At 37.0% G+C, this 19,116-nt stretch overlaps 1 protein-coding gene across 4 annotated transcripts in view; it reads right to left on the bottom strand.

Annotated features, from left to right (window-relative positions):
- Positions 1-4,452: 4,452 nt before the first annotated feature.
- ptprja (protein tyrosine phosphatase receptor type Ja) overlaps positions 4,453-19,116 on the bottom strand; it is a 38,502-nt gene continuing 23,838 nt past the window's right edge. For 3 of the 4 annotated variants that reach the window (XM_067438965.1, XM_067438975.1, XM_067438985.1), the window contains 23 exons: positions 18,743-19,003; positions 17,604-17,855; positions 17,180-17,437; positions 16,528-16,794; positions 15,407-15,673; positions 15,042-15,305; positions 14,671-14,931; positions 14,305-14,571; positions 13,737-13,994; positions 13,245-13,517; positions 13,023-13,166; positions 12,089-12,287; positions 11,771-11,889; positions 11,274-11,355; positions 10,880-10,927; positions 10,369-10,456; positions 10,014-10,104; positions 9,806-9,879; positions 9,602-9,736; positions 8,954-9,070; positions 5,320-5,480; positions 5,064-5,199; positions 4,453-4,728 (listed from right to left, as the gene is read on the bottom strand). In XM_067438965.1, the coding sequence (XP_067295066.1) occupies positions 4,573-4,728; positions 5,064-5,199; positions 5,320-5,480; positions 8,954-9,070; positions 9,602-9,736; positions 9,806-9,879; positions 10,014-10,104; positions 10,369-10,456; positions 10,880-10,927; positions 11,274-11,355; positions 11,771-11,889; positions 12,089-12,287; positions 13,023-13,166; positions 13,245-13,517; positions 13,737-13,994; positions 14,305-14,571; positions 14,671-14,931; positions 15,042-15,305; positions 15,407-15,673; positions 16,528-16,794; positions 17,180-17,437; positions 17,604-17,855; positions 18,743-19,003 (4,178 nt within the window). In that variant the 3' untranslated portion in view covers positions 4,453-4,572. Of the gene's footprint in view, positions 4,729-5,063; positions 5,200-5,319; positions 5,481-8,953; positions 9,071-9,601; positions 9,737-9,805; positions 9,880-10,013; positions 10,105-10,368; positions 10,457-10,597; positions 10,757-10,879; positions 10,928-11,273; positions 11,356-11,770; positions 11,890-12,088; positions 12,288-13,022; positions 13,167-13,244; positions 13,518-13,736; positions 13,995-14,304; positions 14,572-14,670; positions 14,932-15,041; positions 15,306-15,406; positions 15,674-16,527; positions 16,795-17,179; positions 17,438-17,603; positions 17,856-18,742; positions 19,004-19,116 lie in introns of those variants that run through there. The other variant, XM_067438993.1, reaches the window with a different exon arrangement.

Below are 19,116 nucleotides of genomic sequence, written 5' to 3'. Positions count from 1 at the left end.
ATATATATATATATATATATATATATATATATATATATATATATATATAGATATGATATATATATATATATATATATATATATATATATATATATATATAACATATTGACAGAAAAACACAGAATTGTTGACATTTTTGCAGATTTTTATAAAAATCTAAACTGAAATATCACATGGTCCTAAGTATTCAGAGACTTTGCTGTGACACTCATATATTTAACTCAGGTGCTGTCCATTTCTTCTGATCATCCTTGATCCACACCTTCATTTGAGTCCAGCTGTGTTTGATTATACTGATTGGACTTGATTAGGAAAGCCACACACCTGTCTATATAAGACCTTACAGCTCACAGTGCAGGTCAGAGCAAATGAGAATCATGAGGTCAAAGGAACTGCCTGAAGAGCTCAGAGACAGAATTGTGGCACGGCTCAGATCTGGCCAAGGTTACAAAAATATTTCTGCTCCACTTGGCACTGTGGCCTCCAGAATCCTTAAATGCAATACGTTTGGGATGACCAGAATCCTTCCTAGAGCTGGCCGTCTGGCCAAACTGAGCTATCGGGGAGAAAAGCCTTGGTAAGAGAGGTAAAGAAGAACCCAAAGATCACTGTGGCTGAGCTCCAGAGATGCAGAGCTGGGAGAAAGTTGTAAAAGTCAACCATCACTGCAGCCCTCCACCAGTCAGGGCTTTATGGCAGAGTGGCCCGACGGAAGACTCTCCTCAGTGCAAGACACATGAAAGTTTGCATGGAGTTTGCTAAAAAAAACACCTAAAGGACTCCAAGATGGTGAGAAATAATGATTCTCTGGTCTGATGAGACCAAGATAGAACTTTTGGCCTTAATTCTAAGCGGTATGTGTGGAGAAAAATATCACCGGCATGGTGGTGGCAGCATCATGCTGTGAGGGTGTTTTTCAGCTGCAGGGACAGGATGACTGGTCGCAATCGAGGGAAAGATGAATGCGCCCAAGTACAGGGATATCCTGGACGAAAACCTTCTCCAGAGTGCTCAAGACCTCAAACTGAGCCGAAGGTTCACCTTCCAACAAGACAATGACCCTTAAAATGTTCTTGAATGGCCCAGCCAAAGCCCTGACTTAAACCCAATTGAGCATCTCTGAAGAGACCTGAAAATGGCTGTCCACCAACATTTACCATCCAACCTGACAGAACTGGAGAGGATCTGCAGGAGGAATGGCAGAGGATCCCCAAATCCAGGTGTGAACAACTTTCCCAAAAAGACTCATGGCTGTATTAGATCAAAAGGGTGCTTCTACTAAATACTGAGGAAAGGGTCTGAATACTGAGGACCATGTGATATTTCAGTTTTTCTTTTTTAATAAATCTGCAAAAATTTCAACAATTCTGTGTTTTTCTGACATTATGGGGTGCTGTGTGTACATTAATGAGAAAAAAATGTTATGGTGAGATGTTGATAGTGCTATGGGTTTGTGTTATTTTATTACTAAGGTTTGTGCAGCATCAACTTTAGGAGACAATGTTTTTAGCACTTAACTATCCATTAATTTTTGTTTGTTTGTCCCAAAAAAAAAAAAAAAAAATAGTGTACTGTGCTAATTAACTGAGATTTCTTACAGCTCTTACAGGTTGTTGGCCTTGTTTGTTTCGTTGATTCTATTGCTCTCCCCTTTTTTGTAAGTCGCTTTGGATAAAAGCGTCTGCTAAATGATTAAATGTAAATGTTTTTAAAGTAGTTAAAAGAGTTAATTAAAAGAGTTATTTAGTACTAGTTTTGCAGTATCTTGCATGCAATACCTGTTTCTTTTACTGTTGTTCTTTAGCCTGTTTTTGATTTCGTGGCACTTTAACAGTGTCCTTACCGACACAAGATGTCATTACTGCAGCACTGCTCTTTTTCTATTTTTTTCACATTTTCATTTGCAAAAAAAATATTTTAACACTTAAGCTGACATGATTTACACATTGAAATTGCAAAATCTGTTACAAAAAAAAATAAATGTTAAATTTTGTGCGTATGGAGACAATTGACATCTAAGGTTACTGTAAATTTTTTACATGGCATAGAAAAAAACATGAAATTCCCTATTTTGTATATTATCATTTTTATATCAGTATTTACAAAACTGTGTAAAATTTGAAAAAGCTATTTAAATATGATTTTTTTTTTTAGAAACAAATAAAGGAAAATGTATGAAATGAACGTTATTGTAACGTTGCGGTAAGGACACTTTTTAAGAAGATGACCCCAAAAACATAAAAAATAAACATGTTCCAGATTAAAATCTTAACGACTACATTACATTTTGTGTACATTGTTATGTGTATTACAGACCATGATGGTTAAAATGTAAATTCAAAAAGGTTGATTTTTTAAAAATTGGGATAGTCAAAAGTGCCCGTAGTTGCAGAAACACCCTTATATTCATGGTGACGCGCCCTCCTATCCTCCGTACTATGGGAGATCGGGCCTTCTGCTCAGCTACCAGTCTGTGGAATGCTCTCCCTGACCACCTGCGGACCGCACAGACTGTAAATGCTTTTAAGTCTGGTCTTAAAACCCACCTTTTTAGCAGAGCTTTTAATTGACTTGTTATTTCTTAATTTTTCAGTTTTATTTATTTTATTTTAGTTATTTACTTATTTATATATTGTTGTTGATTGTTTTTAATTCTGTAGCACTTTGAGATTTTGTTAAATATTAAGTGCATCATAAATAAAATGTATTATTATTTATTATTCATAACCTTAAGCAATGCAGATTGGGTGCTGTAACAGGTCCTAAAGCCTGACTGGAAAAAGTCTAAAATATTAAAATAATTAAAATATGAGTAAAGCTGTAAGTAGACCACTTTCTCTAAAATAAAAGACAGTTTAGAAACAGACCTATAGCTATAATATAGTGCATGCTCCAATTTAGTTTATTTTTAAACAAGTGATGAAGAATTGTACTCAACTCCACTCATCAAAGAGCTGTTATTTATAGCTGTTAGGTTAGAACTCTCAGTAGGAAAAGAAGAGGAAGGAGAATATCCATGCAGGCTGCAGCTACCTCCATTCATTTTAGAGAGCTCCGCTGATGAGACTGGTTCAAAGTAGTGCAAAGGTTAGACAGTGTAGGATTTGTTGATGAAAGTGAATGTGTACAATTGCACTAATGATCTTCTCAATTTTTTAAGTAAAAAAAAAAAAACTCTTTCACAAGCATCTCACATTTCTTGAGGGTTTTAAAACATAAAACTGTGTCAAACATTGCTTTTGGCCAATTTATGTTACCTGAAATAGTTTTATATTTAAATTGTATACAACATATATTGTACTTAAATAAAACATACAAAATCTATAATACCAGGACTGAATTATTTGACAAGAGAGCCCCCCCCCAACACACACACACAAATCACCACAAAAATGTGAAATAAAGTGCAGCTTTTTTTTAATCCTAATATAAAACAGTTCACCTGTATGCATTTTTTTGTTGTTGTTTGGTTTTTTTTACCAACAGAGTATCACTAAATAATTTAATCAAAAATAATGCTGGAAATTGCAGAATATTAATACCACACAAGCATAAAATCCATTGAACAACACTAAAAAATAGTTTGAAAGTTCAGTTTGAACAAAATATATTATTTACAAATATAACAATTTAAGTGCATAAATATGGTACTGAATCACACCGTACCTCTGAATTCTGAGTTGAAAACCTTTTCATAATAACTTGTCAGTAGTCATATACTAAACTGACCTGATTATAAAAGGAAAAATAAAACATTTACAATCCAGGAACACCGGTCAGGGTGTATCTTTACTGAGAATAAGCAATTCCAGAAACAAACCAAAGAGATCGCTACCATTCTTTGCTAACTTATTGTCCTTATTTTCTATTTAATGTTGACTTTTGGCCTGTGAAATTTTGAAAACACAAACCAAAAAACAGCATCCTGGCAACACAGCTCACATACAACCTACAGCATTCCTGCACATTGTCAACTATTTACCAGCCTACAGGCTAATGCCAATATTAGTTGCTCTATTAAAATCACAGGAGAGGGGTTTTGATAACCCCTTTTTGTCTTCACTACTGCTGCAGTGAAGTAGTAATGCAGTGTTACTGTCTAATGATGAAGTCATATGTGATGTGTTCACAGGTATATTCTGTATTTCTATTCATGTTCTTCATTTCACCTGTAGCCTAATGTCAGAGGAAATTACATTTTTATGATGCCATTTTACAGAACTGAAACATTATTGACTATATTCTATGAAAACCTTTAAAAAACATCCCTGCAGCTACATTTCTGTATTTGATTTAAAATAAAAAAACATAAAAAATATTATATATATATATATATATATATATATATATATATATATATATATATATATATATATATATATATATATATATATATATATATATATATATATATATATATATATATATATATATATATATATATATACCTTTACAAACAAACTTCTTAATAAATATATACTTTCCTCTTTAAATAAAACTCCATTAAAAAAAGAAGAAAAAAAAAGGTTTAATTTACACCCGTGCAGCGAACTGTTGAAGGTAGACAGACGGTCAGGCCTTATGGTAACCATTTTTGGGTTTTTTCAAGGGCTCAAAGTTCTCATAAATAGAGAGTGCAGCTGTGTTCTGGTAGATTAAATCTACATTGTTTCCAGTCCGAGACTTGATGATGTCCATGGCGCACTGGTTAAGAAACACATATTGATCCTGCAAAAATAGAGAATGTAAGTGCCTGCACTGTTAGAGAATAAGATCCTAATTATGGCTTACAAAACAGTAATAAAAAAAATATATCCACCTTATTTTTCAACATGAAGGTAAGCTATTTTCTGTGTAATAATACATTAAAATAACAAGTAACAGTTTGTAATATCAGGCAGCATGATGAACAGTTTACAGTCTACAGCTAAACTAACTCGAAGCGGGGGAGACCGGAAGTCTCAACACATTCATGTTAAAATGGCCACACACGCGCTTACGCTAAGAATAAGGTGTATAAATACAAACAACGCAGAGAGAGAGAGATGTGTTAATGAATGTACCTCTGTTTGCACCATGAGTGGTCTGTGCATGCGTAAATCGTGGATGATCCCATATATATCCACTACACCATCCCGCTCGATCTGAAAGATTAAACGGTCAATGGCGATGAAGGTTCCCGTCCGGCCCACACCGGCACTGTGTTAGGAAAATAAAAATGATCCAGAAAATGACACTTTTCTTTGTGGGAGTATAATAATATGACAGTGTTGAGTAGACTTATTTGTATATTCAAGAGTTCAGGAACTGTTCAGGTACCTGCAGTGCACAAGTGTGGGTGAATGTCTTGAGTACTGGTCCATGTGTTCTCGGACTAGGTGTCTGAAGTTGATGAGAAGCTCAGTGGTCTCAGGAACTCCATGGTCTGGCCATGCAGTGAAATGGAAGTGACGAACTGAGCGAGCCTCTGCTGTTTTCACCTGTCATGACAGAAATCATTTATCCCAAAACATTTGCTGTACATGAGGCATAATCTTACATTTAAGACATAACACTAAGGCCACATCCACACAAAGCCAGAGCTTTTCCTATGGTTTTCTTTATTCCTCGTTCTAATTTTTTTCTTTTTATAAGCATGCTGTTGTCTTAAGAAATATTTGTGTACAAACAAAACCACTGAAACCTACTCAAAACGATGTAGTATGCATGCCAGACCAATATGTGGTGCTATCATTCTGCCACAGATTTACACCAATTCAAGTCCAGTATTGTCTTGAACAGGGCTGGTCACTGGTGTTTTTATTTTATGAAATTAAGTAATTAGAGGATTAAAAGGGATTTAAGGGATTAAATAAATAAGAATGTTAAAATAAGTTCCTGGTCTAATTAGGGGGTCCCCCTACTGTTGGGAAAAAATATAGTCCTCGACTATTGTCGTAAACTCTGTCATCCTACATCAGGGGATGCGCGTGTGCATTTGTTGACATGACAACCATGATAGCCCTGAACTAGTGATGAGTCTCTCATAACCCGCTGACCCCGTATGTCTATTTAATGGTCGCGGGTGCGTGGCGGGTTGTAAAAGTATATACAGTGGTGCGGGGTGGGCCAAATAATTTCATAAAAGCGGGAACCGCAGGTTGGTAAAAAAGCAGATCCGCACATCACTAACAGTTTTACCCTGAACACTGCAGGAGGAGTTCACATGCAGTTGTTCTGCTTGTCGCGTGTGAAATGTCTTCATCCCAGGTACAGTGGTAAGTTTCAGCATGTCATATGAATATAATTTCATGGGTTTTATTTTTTTCAAACACAATGATCGCAATGCTCGCGTTTACAAGCCAGCGTCATCATAGTAGCTTCATTTATTGGTTACCGTTTTACAGAATCTATGATACTTCAGTTCAATGTTTGAGTGGTAGGTAATAAACATAGCAAGCATGACAGCCAAGTCAGCATCGGTCGGGCACGCCTCCTTCAGCTCACGCCAATGAGCAAACGCTGGTCCAATGTTGATCCTCGTCCTGCCTTTAATCCGATCACTTTCTCGTTTCCTCATATTGCTTTCCTCCAACAAAACCTTTGCTTTCTTATTTTTCTGTGTAGCTTCGGACATGACTATAACATCCGACAAACAAACGATAGTTGGGCTCGCACGTCTGAATTTAAGGAAGTGGTGGTGGTGGTGAAAGTGACGTATTTGCCGTAAAGTCTAATTTTGTAGTTCTTTTTGTTCTCGGGTTACTACGCAAATCCCAAACTTTAAAAGTACGATTAAAAACGATACAGACCCCGTCAAGCTATGGCAGACATGTCATTCCACCTATTGTAAGTCAATGTATCATCACAAGAGTCTTGAAAATATATTATGAAGGTTGAAAAGTTACCTAGTGCTGCTTTAAACATATCCATTATAAAACAGTTGGCAAATATTGGCAACATGTTTATCTACTTATATCACGCACATACACTTTCACTGTAAAAACAAAGTGCCGCGTTGTAATTCACTCATCTTCAGTGAACATTAAGCCACATCTTCTTTTAATCCGATTGGTCATCATAGACAAGCACTGTTAGACCATTCAGGCAGACCAGTCTTAAAAACTTTCAACTGTCAACAAACAACAAACAGTGCAGTATGTACGGGAGAACAACATTAAAGGGGGGGTGAAACACTCAGTTTCAGTCAATCTCATGTCAATCTTGAGTACCTATAGAGTAGTATTGCATCCTTCATATCTCCGAAAAGTCTTTAGTTTTATAATAGTTATAAAAGAAATATGGGCTGTACCGAGTCTTTCCGGAAAAAAACGAGCACCTGGAGGCGTATCGTGTGGGCGGAGCTAAAGAATGACAAGCGCGCAAAGCGGTGACGTCCTCAAGCGTGGAGAAACCCATCGCTATCTCAGCTAATACAGATAATGATCCAGAATCAAATCTGAGGCAGAAATAAATTGAACAGGAGAAACGGCGACATCAGGACGTCCGTCTCTGTGGTATGTAAGTTACTGTATTTAATGGCCTCTCCACATTTCTGTGTCTTTACTCGCAGTGTATGAGGACATGATTCGGTTTATGGACTATTGTATGCGACTAGACCTTAGAAGTAGCAAGCAAAACGGTTTTGCACGTCAGAATACTGTAACGTTATACAGAACAACAATGGAGTAACCGTTAGCGCATTTGAATGACGAAGCACGCGATCGTGTCGTTTACTGATGTTTACTCATGCGTCCGTAGCCAAAAGCAGAGACATTTGAAGCAGTTTAAGTTAACTCACCGGCTGCTTCCAAAGCAGGACTGAACCTTTATCGCTTGGACTGCTCCGTCAAAAACACACTTCTTTGGTATGATTTGGTAAAGTCCTGACAGCAGTGGCGTGTAAATCCATTTTGAGACGCAACTGAAACGATGTTGTGAAGCTTCCCGTCATTTCTGCGTTCAAATCGGTTCAAATGCAGCGCTGCCTTCCCGGAATGCTGTGCTGAAGCGTTGAAGTCGCTCGACGTCACCCATAGGAATAAAGAGAAGCGTGGCGCCACATAAGTGTTCACGGACGACTGGATCTGCAGCTGAGAGACTGTTTACGGCGTGCTCTAGTCACGCGCACGCGCACCCTACCGGGAGAAGAGCCCGTACGGCCCATACAAGGACCTTCCGCTCTTATTAACATCAAGTAGACCCATACTCGAAAAAAACTCGCCGAAACTTGTGAGAAACCGGAAGGAGTATTTTTGACACAGAAATACTCCATCAAACGTCCAACATTAGTTTTTGAAACTTTGTCTATGTTTAGGATGGGAATCCAAGTCTTTAACAGTGTAAAAATCTCAGTATGCATGAAACAGCATTTCACCCCCCCCTAATTATTTCTAATTATTGGGATAATTAGAGCCTATGGTGGTTACGGCCCTGGACTAAACACTCTTAAAAAAAAGGAAAAAAACAACCCAATGTTGGGTCAAAGATGGACTAACCGAGCAGTTGGGTTGTTTTAACCCAGTGATTGGGTTGTCTTAAGCAAATATTTAACCCAACCGCAGGATAGAAAAAAACAATTGCCGGGTTAGTCCATATTTGACCCAACATTGGGTTAAAACAACCCAACATTTTTAGAGTGGACAGATACCCATATACAGCTAAACACATCTTTGCATGTATGGGGGTTCCAAGATATTACAAACATAGTACACATTTAGATAATTGTGTCTTCCTATGGATTTGTGATGTACTTTGTTTGATTTATAAATGTATTAAAATGCATGGTATTTTTTCATCATAAATAATCCATAAATAAAATGCATATGTACAAAAAGTATAGGCACAAACAAAGTATGAAAAAATGAATAAAACACAGACCCATGCGTTACACAAAACATTGTCAGTGTAACATACGGGTGTCATTTAGTGCTACAGCAGCCTGGGTCTAGCTGTAATATAAATATAGACTTACATTTTTCACTTCAAAGTCACGTAAAGTCCAGTCCTCCAATGAGATCTCAGAAGTAGTCGTCACTGTCAGATTGTTGAAATGTTTTATATCTGCTGGCCAGTATTCCTCACATTTTATCTGAGAGGGACAGAATATGTATTTAAAGTCATTAAGTTTAATTGCAAAATCTGAAAAAGGAAATTAACTATGTATGTAGCGGTCCTCTTAAAAAAAAACCTACCGTTCTCCACCTACGGTTCAACTTTAATCTAACGACACATCTATAATATGGTTTTTTAAAAATAACATGCAAAACATGCAGACAGACAAGAGTTTGGCTATGTATGAATATATGTTTCTGACGATGGATATACTTTCTGGCTGCCCAATACATAACAACAGTAATGATCCAAAGAAAACGTGGACAAAACTGTCACTCTTTGTAAACGTTGTTCAATATGAGTACCAGATGCTTGAATATGACCAGTCATTTAACGCTGTCATCATCTGGTTGTTGATATCGCGCGAGCGAGACCTGAACAACACACATTGCTATCTGTGTTTAAACGAAACTCATTTAAGCCGAGCCAATTTATACATTCAAGTGCCAGAAGACATGAACGAGAACTTGCATATGCTATATACATAAAGAATGAATGTATACTGTACCCGTCCCTGTTCGTTGCATTTGGTGAGCATGACAATAGTGTGCACATTTTTCTCCCAGATCAGTCTCCAGAAATCATTGACAGTGCAGGGCAGTGGCCCTTGGGCTGCGATAAACTCCTTTTTTGATACGTAACCCTGGAAATATCACACAGTTAGTGTGAAAACTGTGTAAAGAACTAATGTTTTTTTTGTAGTTTTTCCTACCGGCATGTAGCTGGCATTGATGTAGTCATCAAATGGGCTGCCGAGCACAGAGAGCTTGACACGAGATGCATCATCTATTGAGAAGACGTTAACAATTATAAATATGCCCAGCACAGACTAGATGTGGAAGGAACTTGGTGTTCTGTAACGTGTTCTGTAACTGATCTTTAACTTCATGAAGGTAAGCACTGAGTTGAGAGGTTCTTACATGGCAGCACATTGTTATAACGATTCTTGGCTTTGTTTTCAGGGGCCAGAGCAACAGTCTTCAGCTGATTTATCCCAACCGGCCTTAGATCCTACAACCACACACACGTTTATTTAGCCAAACATTTATTTTCTGTATCAATTGATTTTACTACATTTACATAAATCATTAAACATCTGTAATAATAAAGCAATCATTTCCGAATGAAGAGGAACACAACATGGTCAAAGCAAACCAATCAGACATTGCATCCAAAAATTATGGTGATGTAATGGTGGTCTGGAAATCTAGTTGCAATCATTATTTATTATTAAAGTTGATCAGTTGTAAATTTACCGAAAAAATTTCAAATCACCTCAAATTCTTCAGCAAATCCACAGAAGGAATCAGCCCTTTGCCTCCTGTAGTAAGCCTCGTAATCCTCCACCCTTATTGGATCACTCCTGTGACACCATTAAAAAACAGGATAAAACAGGATTTAAACTGTACAAGAACCACAGAACACTGCATTTAAACAGCATAATGCAGTATATTATGCAATGCAAATACAAAAATATATGAAAATAAACTTTACAGAAAAAGACCTTTTTTTCCAAGTTCAATCACCATTGCTTGTGTGAGACAACATTTCACACTCTTTCCCATCTCAAATCACAGACGTAGTAAAAAATATTCAGTCAAATCATGAATATATGCACAAAAAAGAGAGTAAACAAATATGTATGATTACTTACACTTTGTTTCTGTAAGAAACAAAACAACAATTATTAAAAAGTTATATTTTTATAGATTGATATTTCATATTTTTCTCTATATTTTTTTCCCAGTGTGTATTATGTTGTTTAAAAGGAGATCAGTATACTGACCTAAGAGAGTGGATAGGAACACTAGTAGAATCATCTTTTCTTTGCTTCCTGTAATATTGAGAGCACAATTGCGATTATCTAGTTGCCACTGTCTATTAATACATAAAAACAGACTCAAGGAACACTCTCTAAGGAATCTAGCAGCACATATCTACCAGACTGGGGGAACAAAGGAAAAGGTAATCTTAAAGGGACAGTAGCAGCAGCAGAAGAAAAAATCATAGAGGTTTGGAACAATTGGAGGGTGAGAAAATGATGACAGAATGTTATTTTTTTGGGGTGAACTATCCCTTTAAATCCTCTAAATCTATCATCTGTAATGCAAACTTTAAATCAAACCATTAAAACACTCCAAACATCAAGAATCATGCATGAGATCTGTAAAATGTCTTACCGTCTACACAACACAACCACGATGACGATTACAACAAGAACAGCAGCAAAACCGACTCCTGCAGCTGCTCCTCCAATTACCACTGAAAGATGGAGAAAGACCAAACAATTCAGTCAAGTCAACAAAAATAAAACTGTATGGAATTAATACAATTTATATATGCACGTTAAAGTTTTTCACTTGTGGCAGTTGCAGATGGAGCGATTTTTTTGAGCCCACTCATTAGAGTTTTAGATTCGGGTAAGTAACAAATTCACTGGCACAATTCTTGTTAAAACGTTAATAAAAAAATAAAAAAAACTATATTGGGAATTTATTTTTTTATTCTTAATACAATATTTTTGAAAGGTAATAATAGTAATCTCATCTGATTATGTACTCTGAATGAAAATGTGCTTGTCATATACACAAACATTACCAGGGATGTGTTACTGTTAAAATGCAGGTGCGATGTAGAAAGTACTTTAAATATTGAGAGAAAGTCTCCCGGTTGTTACCTGGGTTCTCTGGCAGAATAATGGGACTTTGATAAAACTCAGATATGGAGTAGTATGAATTCTTAACATCCACTAAATGGTTATTCATCTCCAGATGTGTGAAAGTGATGACAGCAAAACTGCAAGAAAGTCAAACACATGACAACAAAACAATGTTATGTGATTCAACACAGCCCAGACAATGGAACCAGCATCAGGAGGCATTTGGGACAAAGAGCAGTAGTTCAGCTTAGTTTAGTGATTGGAAATAACCCAAACATTGATATAATTGGGCTGGGCTTTAATATATGCATCACTATGGGAAGTGTATTGATTTACTTGTAACTGCCTTTGGCATTTAGTTCTCCATTTTTGTAACTATTCCATATAGTTTCATCTCCAATGGTGATTGTTTGGTCCTGCACACTTCTAGACCCTGTTGATTTGACAACAGCCAGGAATGTGTTGCACCGCTTTGCTTTCCAGTCCTCATAGGTGTTCAACAGGCATTGATCCAACTTGTTAGTCTTCCTGCAGTCTGTAGGAGGCAAAACTCATATTTAGTGCATCAAAGACACAATGAGCACAATCCAACTATTCTTTTTTTAGAATATGCACTATACATTACATTAAATTATATTTAAAAGCATATATACATCCGAAAAGAATGGTAATAGAGTACTGGTATTAAAGTGGACAATTTAGATAAAATTAATTCTGATAAAATTATATCGGGGGGGGGGGGGGGGGGGGGATTATATTAGACTTTTTTTAATATATGTATTGGGAAAAAAAATACTTTTGTATAATGCATAAATTAAATGTATACTTGTATTCAGGAACAATGCATTACATTAATTAAAAGTGACAGTAATGATACCAAAGATCCATTTCAAATAAATGCTGTTCTTTTGAGTTTTCAGTTAATTAAGCAGTTATTAATCAAATAATCCTGTAAAAAAAATGGATTTACACAAAAATATTAAACAGCAAATATTTTCAACATTAATAATAATAATAAGAGGAAATGTTTCTTGAGCAGCAAATTAGCATATAACAATGATTTCTGAAGGATCCTGTGACACTGAAGACTAGAGTAATGATGCGGAAAATGCAGCTTTGATATCTGGTATAAATTACATTTTAAAATGTATTAAAATAAAAAACAATTATTTTAAATTGTAATAATAATAATAATGAATATTTAAAATAATATAGTGATATTTTGCTGAGTAAAATGGCAGAGATACAAAGGAAGGTTTATTAGACATACCATCAGTGCCATCGGAGACAAGCACGCCATAATAGATCACAAGACCATTCGTGTCATTAAAGATGTCTTTACCAAGAACTAAAGTAAACTTGTTGTACTGTAGCTCAGATACAGCCACTGCTGTCATTTTAGGTACAAAAGGTCCTACAAACAGAAAAACAAGAAATATGTGATATACACACATATAAAAACAAAATGCTTAACAGATATAGCTATCCATACTTGTGAAGCCGGTCATACAGGTGATCTCCTTCACTGTGCTTTTGTTCCCACAGCCGAGGGTCCAGAGCATTGCATTATACTGATTGTTGTACTTGAGTCCGGTGAAGTTGTATTTTAGATTGGTGGTTTGAGTCCACTCTAACTCTTTAGATAAGTCAACCAGCTTGATTTCAAAGCCCAGGTATCCACCAAGAGGAGGGCTCCATGAGAGGCTGAGCATTGGTACGGTTAAATTAGGACCCGTACAGATCACACTGTCCACTGGTGCTGCATCTGAACACAGAAAAACACACCAAAGATAATCCTTTTTTGAATTAGGACATTCAGAACAATGTCTAATGAACTTAACCAAACTAAATAATGTTTGAGCAAGCTAGATAACTACACATACAGCACAAGATTACTGAATAATGCAAATATCATACAGTCTATGTTCTTTAGAACTGTATATATACAGAATATAACCATTTAGTATAGTGGGTTTGCACTGACCTGTGCATGCTTGCAGCGACACAGCTTCTCCCTCTGTGTTGTCAGAAGTGCTGCTTTGCACACTGATGTTATATTGTGTTGAAGGGGTCAGATTGTGTATAGTCATGCTGTTTGAACTGGTTGTGCTGCTCTCAACCTTCTTACTATACACACTCACACTCACTACATAATTCGGGACATCTTCCACTCCTGCCCAAACTACAGAGATGGCATTTTTTGTTGTGGAATGAACTTGTAGGTTTTGGACAGGATTAGGCTCTGAAAACAAATGCAGATGGTAGGATGAGGACTTTAGAGAAGATCTCAATGCACATATCAATGGAAGTTTAATGTAAATGGAAACTCTCTGACACAGTTCACTTGAAATTTTAATTATGTCAGAATTTATTTACTATTTATTATTTTACAAATGTTGAAAACAGTTTCAACAGATTTTCAAAAGAACAGCATTTACTTCAAATAGAAATCTTTAATCTTGAAGTTCCTTTAATGTCACTTTTGATCATTTAATGTGTCCTAATGTAAATTAAAGATTTATAATTTCCATACCACTAAGTGCTGAACTTACTGGTGGTTACAATGTATTTGGCAGATTCACTCTGGAAACCCATTGGTCCTACAGTAGCCACAGAAACATTATAGGATGTTCCAGATCGCAAGCCGTCCAAAAGGAAGGTGGTATTAGGAGTGAAATATAGGCCTGTGGTGGTGCTGGAACAGTATGTCAGGCTGTAGTTATAGCTGCCAGCTGTCATATCCTGAGCTTCGGCCCATTGAAACAACACTGAATGATTGCTCTTTACCAAATTCTTAATCTCTCCTGGTCTGTTTGGATCTGAAACATACACAATCATAAGCTATACTACATAAGACTACACTCCAGTATGGTGCATGCTTATTTGTCAAAATCTAAAGTTTGGGGTTGAATACTCACAAGTTGCCATTTTTACTGAGGGTGATGTTTCCCGGAAGGCTGCGTTGACCGTTGTGAGTGTGACTACGAAGACAGTTCCTGCTTTTAGTTGAGTGAAGGTGTGATTTTGTTCAGTGCTATTGAGAACTGTAGAGTCGCTCCATCCATCACTGCTGATGTTCAGAATGTACTGGTCCAGCCCACCAACAGGATGATCCCATGTCACTAAGACTGAGTGATTAGAGCCTTGATTATCTAGATTGGGAATCACTGTAGAGGGCTCTGAGGAGAGAGAATGATGAAGTAAAGTGTCTCTTCAAGAGCAATAATTACCCAGATTGTCAAAGGGAGTATTTGTGTTCAATTCTCCTTGTTGGAGTGGGAGCACATACTTGTGATGACAGAGATGTTCAGAGGTTCTCCCAGAATGCCACAGGCCAGACTATATAGACTGAACTGATACAATGTGCCAGGCTGCAAGTCTTGTACTGTAATGTTTTCAGAGGAAGTAGACAAGTTCCTACTGTTTTCTGTGCAGTTTGACAACACTACTTGGTAGGAAATCCCATCACGGTACTCCTGAGGACGGGACCAGCTCAGCCTCACGGCAGAAATATTCAGGACCACGGATCTCACATTGGAAACCGGAAACGGCTCTAGAAATCAAACATACAACTGACTGTAGTGCAGATGTGACAGCATGAAATGTGATAAGAATATACATAGTACTGTGTTGTTGTGCAATGTAGTTACTTACTACTGCAGGCCGTTATAAACCGGGGATCAGACTTGGTGCCGCCTTTCGTCTGTGTGATAATGCTGATGTTGTATTGACTAGCTGACTGCAGTGACAGTAGCTGCGCTGTGGTGCTACTCACAGTCTTTTGGTCAGATGTGCCATTGGGGTGTGTGAAGGTGAGCAGGTAGGAATAAGCTGATTGCAGATCATCGTACTGCTGCCAACTCAGAGTTATACTGGTCTCAGTGTATCCATTTACTCTCACATCTCTTACAGCAGTAGGATCTGAAAATCATTGACAAAAAAAACAAAAAAAAACACACACACTTATCCTTCAGCAATGATCGGCTCAAAATGGGCTATATAGGGCCAAAGGTCCTCTTCTGTAACAGACTCCATTAACCAATGAAATATACAATGAACACATTTTTATGTTCCTGAAAAGGATGGTTCACCCCAAAATTTAAATTCTTTTCATTTAGTCACCCTTATGTCATTGCAAACCCACAAACGACTTCAATTCTTTTTCGGGACACAAATGGAGATATTTGAATTATAGTCTCATAATTTTTATCGGACCATTATAATTTAACAGAACCTAAATTTGAAAGCTTCAAAAAGTTCATAAAAACACTTTAAAGTAAACCATCTTCTATTGCTTTTATTTAAATATAAACATTGATCAATGCACATACTCTGAGTACATCATATACGAAAAACGGAAAGTCAACAATACTAGCTTGATATGCAAGAACAAACCTCATTTGTTCTTGGCGCCAAGCAAGGACATTTCGAAGTTAAATCTGTTCATAATATATATGTGAACAAAAATACTGAGAGAATATTAAATTACCTTATCATCATTTGAGTTTCAAAGATGATTAAATAATGATTGAATTGTAATTTGTGGGTGTACTTAACATTTAAGAAGTTAAACCATCTCGAATACATTTTTTTTTAAATAAATGTTAATGAATATAAGAATGCACCATCTTTTCCCACTAAGTCCAGGTGCACAGACCAGACAAAAACTTAACTCTGTAAATGTAATTTATTCAGGGCAATGCTTCAAATATTTCAACTGAGGTCTTCTTTCAAAGAAACATAAAAAGAGGGAAACATACAAGTACATTGCTTACTTGTATATGCAGTGAGATTCTGAGGAGCGCTCAAATATCCCAGTGCACCAACAGTCTTTACAGTGATGTTGTACTTGACACCTGCACGGAGTCCTGTCAAAGAGGTGTAGTTTTGGCTGCAGTTCATTGAGTTTGTAATGAGTGTGCTGTTGCTGTACTGCAAGAGGAAGTAATGTGACACTGAGCTCATGAGGAGCGGTTTATCCCAGCTGATGTTCAGAGAGTTTGTGCTCCGCTCAGTCCTGAGCTCACCTGGAGGAGTAGGCACTGGAATGACAACAATATAGTTACAGATGGGATATACACACAGGCCTAGAGCACCACCTACAGGTTATTGTATCACAGTTTGCTATCCACATCTGTTACGAGTTATGAAACCAGTTAATGGTTTTATAAATGGTTACATTCATTGTAGCAAAAACATCTAATGATGACTACCATATCCCCAAAACTTTGCAACTTGTGCAATTTATCTAAAAACTGCACAGTGGTCCTTTCTTGAAAAAAACCTACTAAAGTATTTTTAATATGCCTGGTTAGAACAGACTAGTAAGCTCGTTCTGAAAGCAAAATCTTACTTCCTTTTCACACAAAGTGCATGCAAATGGAAATACAATAGTGTGCAGTATGTGTTTTATGTGAGGAGTCTTACAGGTGGCATTTAACAAACTATCGCTGTCCTGATTTATGGGTCCACTGATGCTTGTCACAATGACCAAGTACTGAGTTCCAGGCAGCAAGTCTGAGAACGTCACAGTAGTCTCATTCGTTTTGTTCTCAGTCTTTAAAACAGTTCCGTTCAGCAGGATTCTGACATTGTAGAGACTCACAACACCAGCCGGCGGGCTCCAATCCACTCTCATACTTTGAGTAGTGCTTACCGCAGAAATATTGGACGCTTTACCAAGCACTAATAACACAGAATAAGAAATGAAAACAGCATACTTATCAACACCACAGTGGTATAGACAGTGTCCTGTAAAAATGTGTGGTATAAATACATTTCTAGGTGCAAAACTGCTTTGTAGTGTGTTGTTTAAAAGAGACGTGTTTGAGTAATGTGTAAATTGTAATACCTGTAAATGCAGATATGGATACAGGTTCGGAGATCATGCCGTTTACTACAGATTGCACAGTAAAGGTGTAGTTTTTCCCAGGCGTCAGGTCAGAGACATTTGTGGTCTCACTGTTAATCTGTATCCATCGTTCCCCATTTACACTCACGTTATACAGATATAAAGATTTGTTGTTACTCTGCTGAGACCAGGACAGGCTCATCACAGTGGTGCCGACAGGAGAGGCAGTTAAATTAGTCACTGGCAGTGGCTCTAAAAGAGAATGCACACCATTATATTCTGCACGAGACGTATTAATGTGTTTGCATTTGTGTACGCAAAGGCTAAAGACCTTAAAAGCCATATTGAATTTAACAGGAATGAAAACAAGGCTCTAAGGGATAGACTTACAGCCTTTACAATGTCGTGCACTAAATAAAAGTCCTGAATTACATGGAATTGTCATAACTCAGGTTTCAGGAGCTTTTGTCTACTGAAGGTCTTTTGAAATGGTATTTTTTGGTCAGCTGAACTGACATGTTGTTACACAACAGTGCAATCCTTTGAACACACAGTACTTCTATCCCTCACAGCCTCATTTTAATCCTGTCAAATTATAAACTATGGGTCTACCTTGACTTAAAGGGTTAGTTCACCCAAAAATGAAAATTATTATATTAATTACTCCCCCTCATGTTGTTGGACACCCGTAACACCTTCGTTCATCTTCAGAACACAAATTAAGATATTTTTGTTGAAAGCTGATGGCTGAGAAAGGCTTCAGATAGGCCTCCATCAGTACATTTCCACTCACAAGACCCATAAAAGGCACTAAAAACTTTGTTACCAAGTCACTCACCACAGTGGCTGTACAATAATTTTACGAAGCGACGAGAATAGTTTTTGTGAACAAAAAAATCTAAAAAATAACTTTATCCGCCAAGTCTTCCGTGTAGGTCTTGGACGTGAACTCATGTGATAGCGGCGCTCCTTCTTTTTGGTTGAACTAACCCTTTAAGTCTATTAGGTAGGTAACATTAATGCATAATGCAAAATTCCCATTACTTGGCTGAAAACCTCATTAGGACAGACAGCATTATTACACAAGAGTATTTAACACATCTACAGTTTAGTGAGCGATGTGTAGAATTTAGACTTACTGGTATTACACTGTATGAACTGTGCGGATCCAGATATGTTGGCAGCTATTATGAGTGTTCTGATGCTGCAACTATACTGAGTCCCAGGCTGCAATTGAGTAATCAGATAATTGTATGATGTGGTATTGAAAGTCTGAACAGGTGAAGTGATGCCAATACTAAAGGAGAACAGGCTTAAGTTCCCATTAGGGGGAAGCCACGTCAGATTGACTGAATTGGTGCTGACAGCAGAAACCCCCAGATTTTGCACTGTATTAGGAACTGTGGAAACACAAACATTCTTATACAACACTCAGTAAAACATACTGAAAACTTAATTGTGGGGATCATTTTTAAGTTTACACTATCAACAGCTTGGTTAAATGCAGTGTGCT

This window comes from Pseudorasbora parva, chromosome 1 (assembly GCF_024679245.1).
Source record: "Pseudorasbora parva isolate DD20220531a chromosome 1, ASM2467924v1, whole genome shotgun sequence".
Classification (NCBI taxonomy): domain Eukaryota; kingdom Metazoa; phylum Chordata; class Actinopteri; order Cypriniformes; family Gobionidae; genus Pseudorasbora; species Pseudorasbora parva.
The sequence above is the reverse complement of the archived record's forward strand: the minus strand, read 5'-3'. Positions and strand labels throughout refer to the sequence as shown.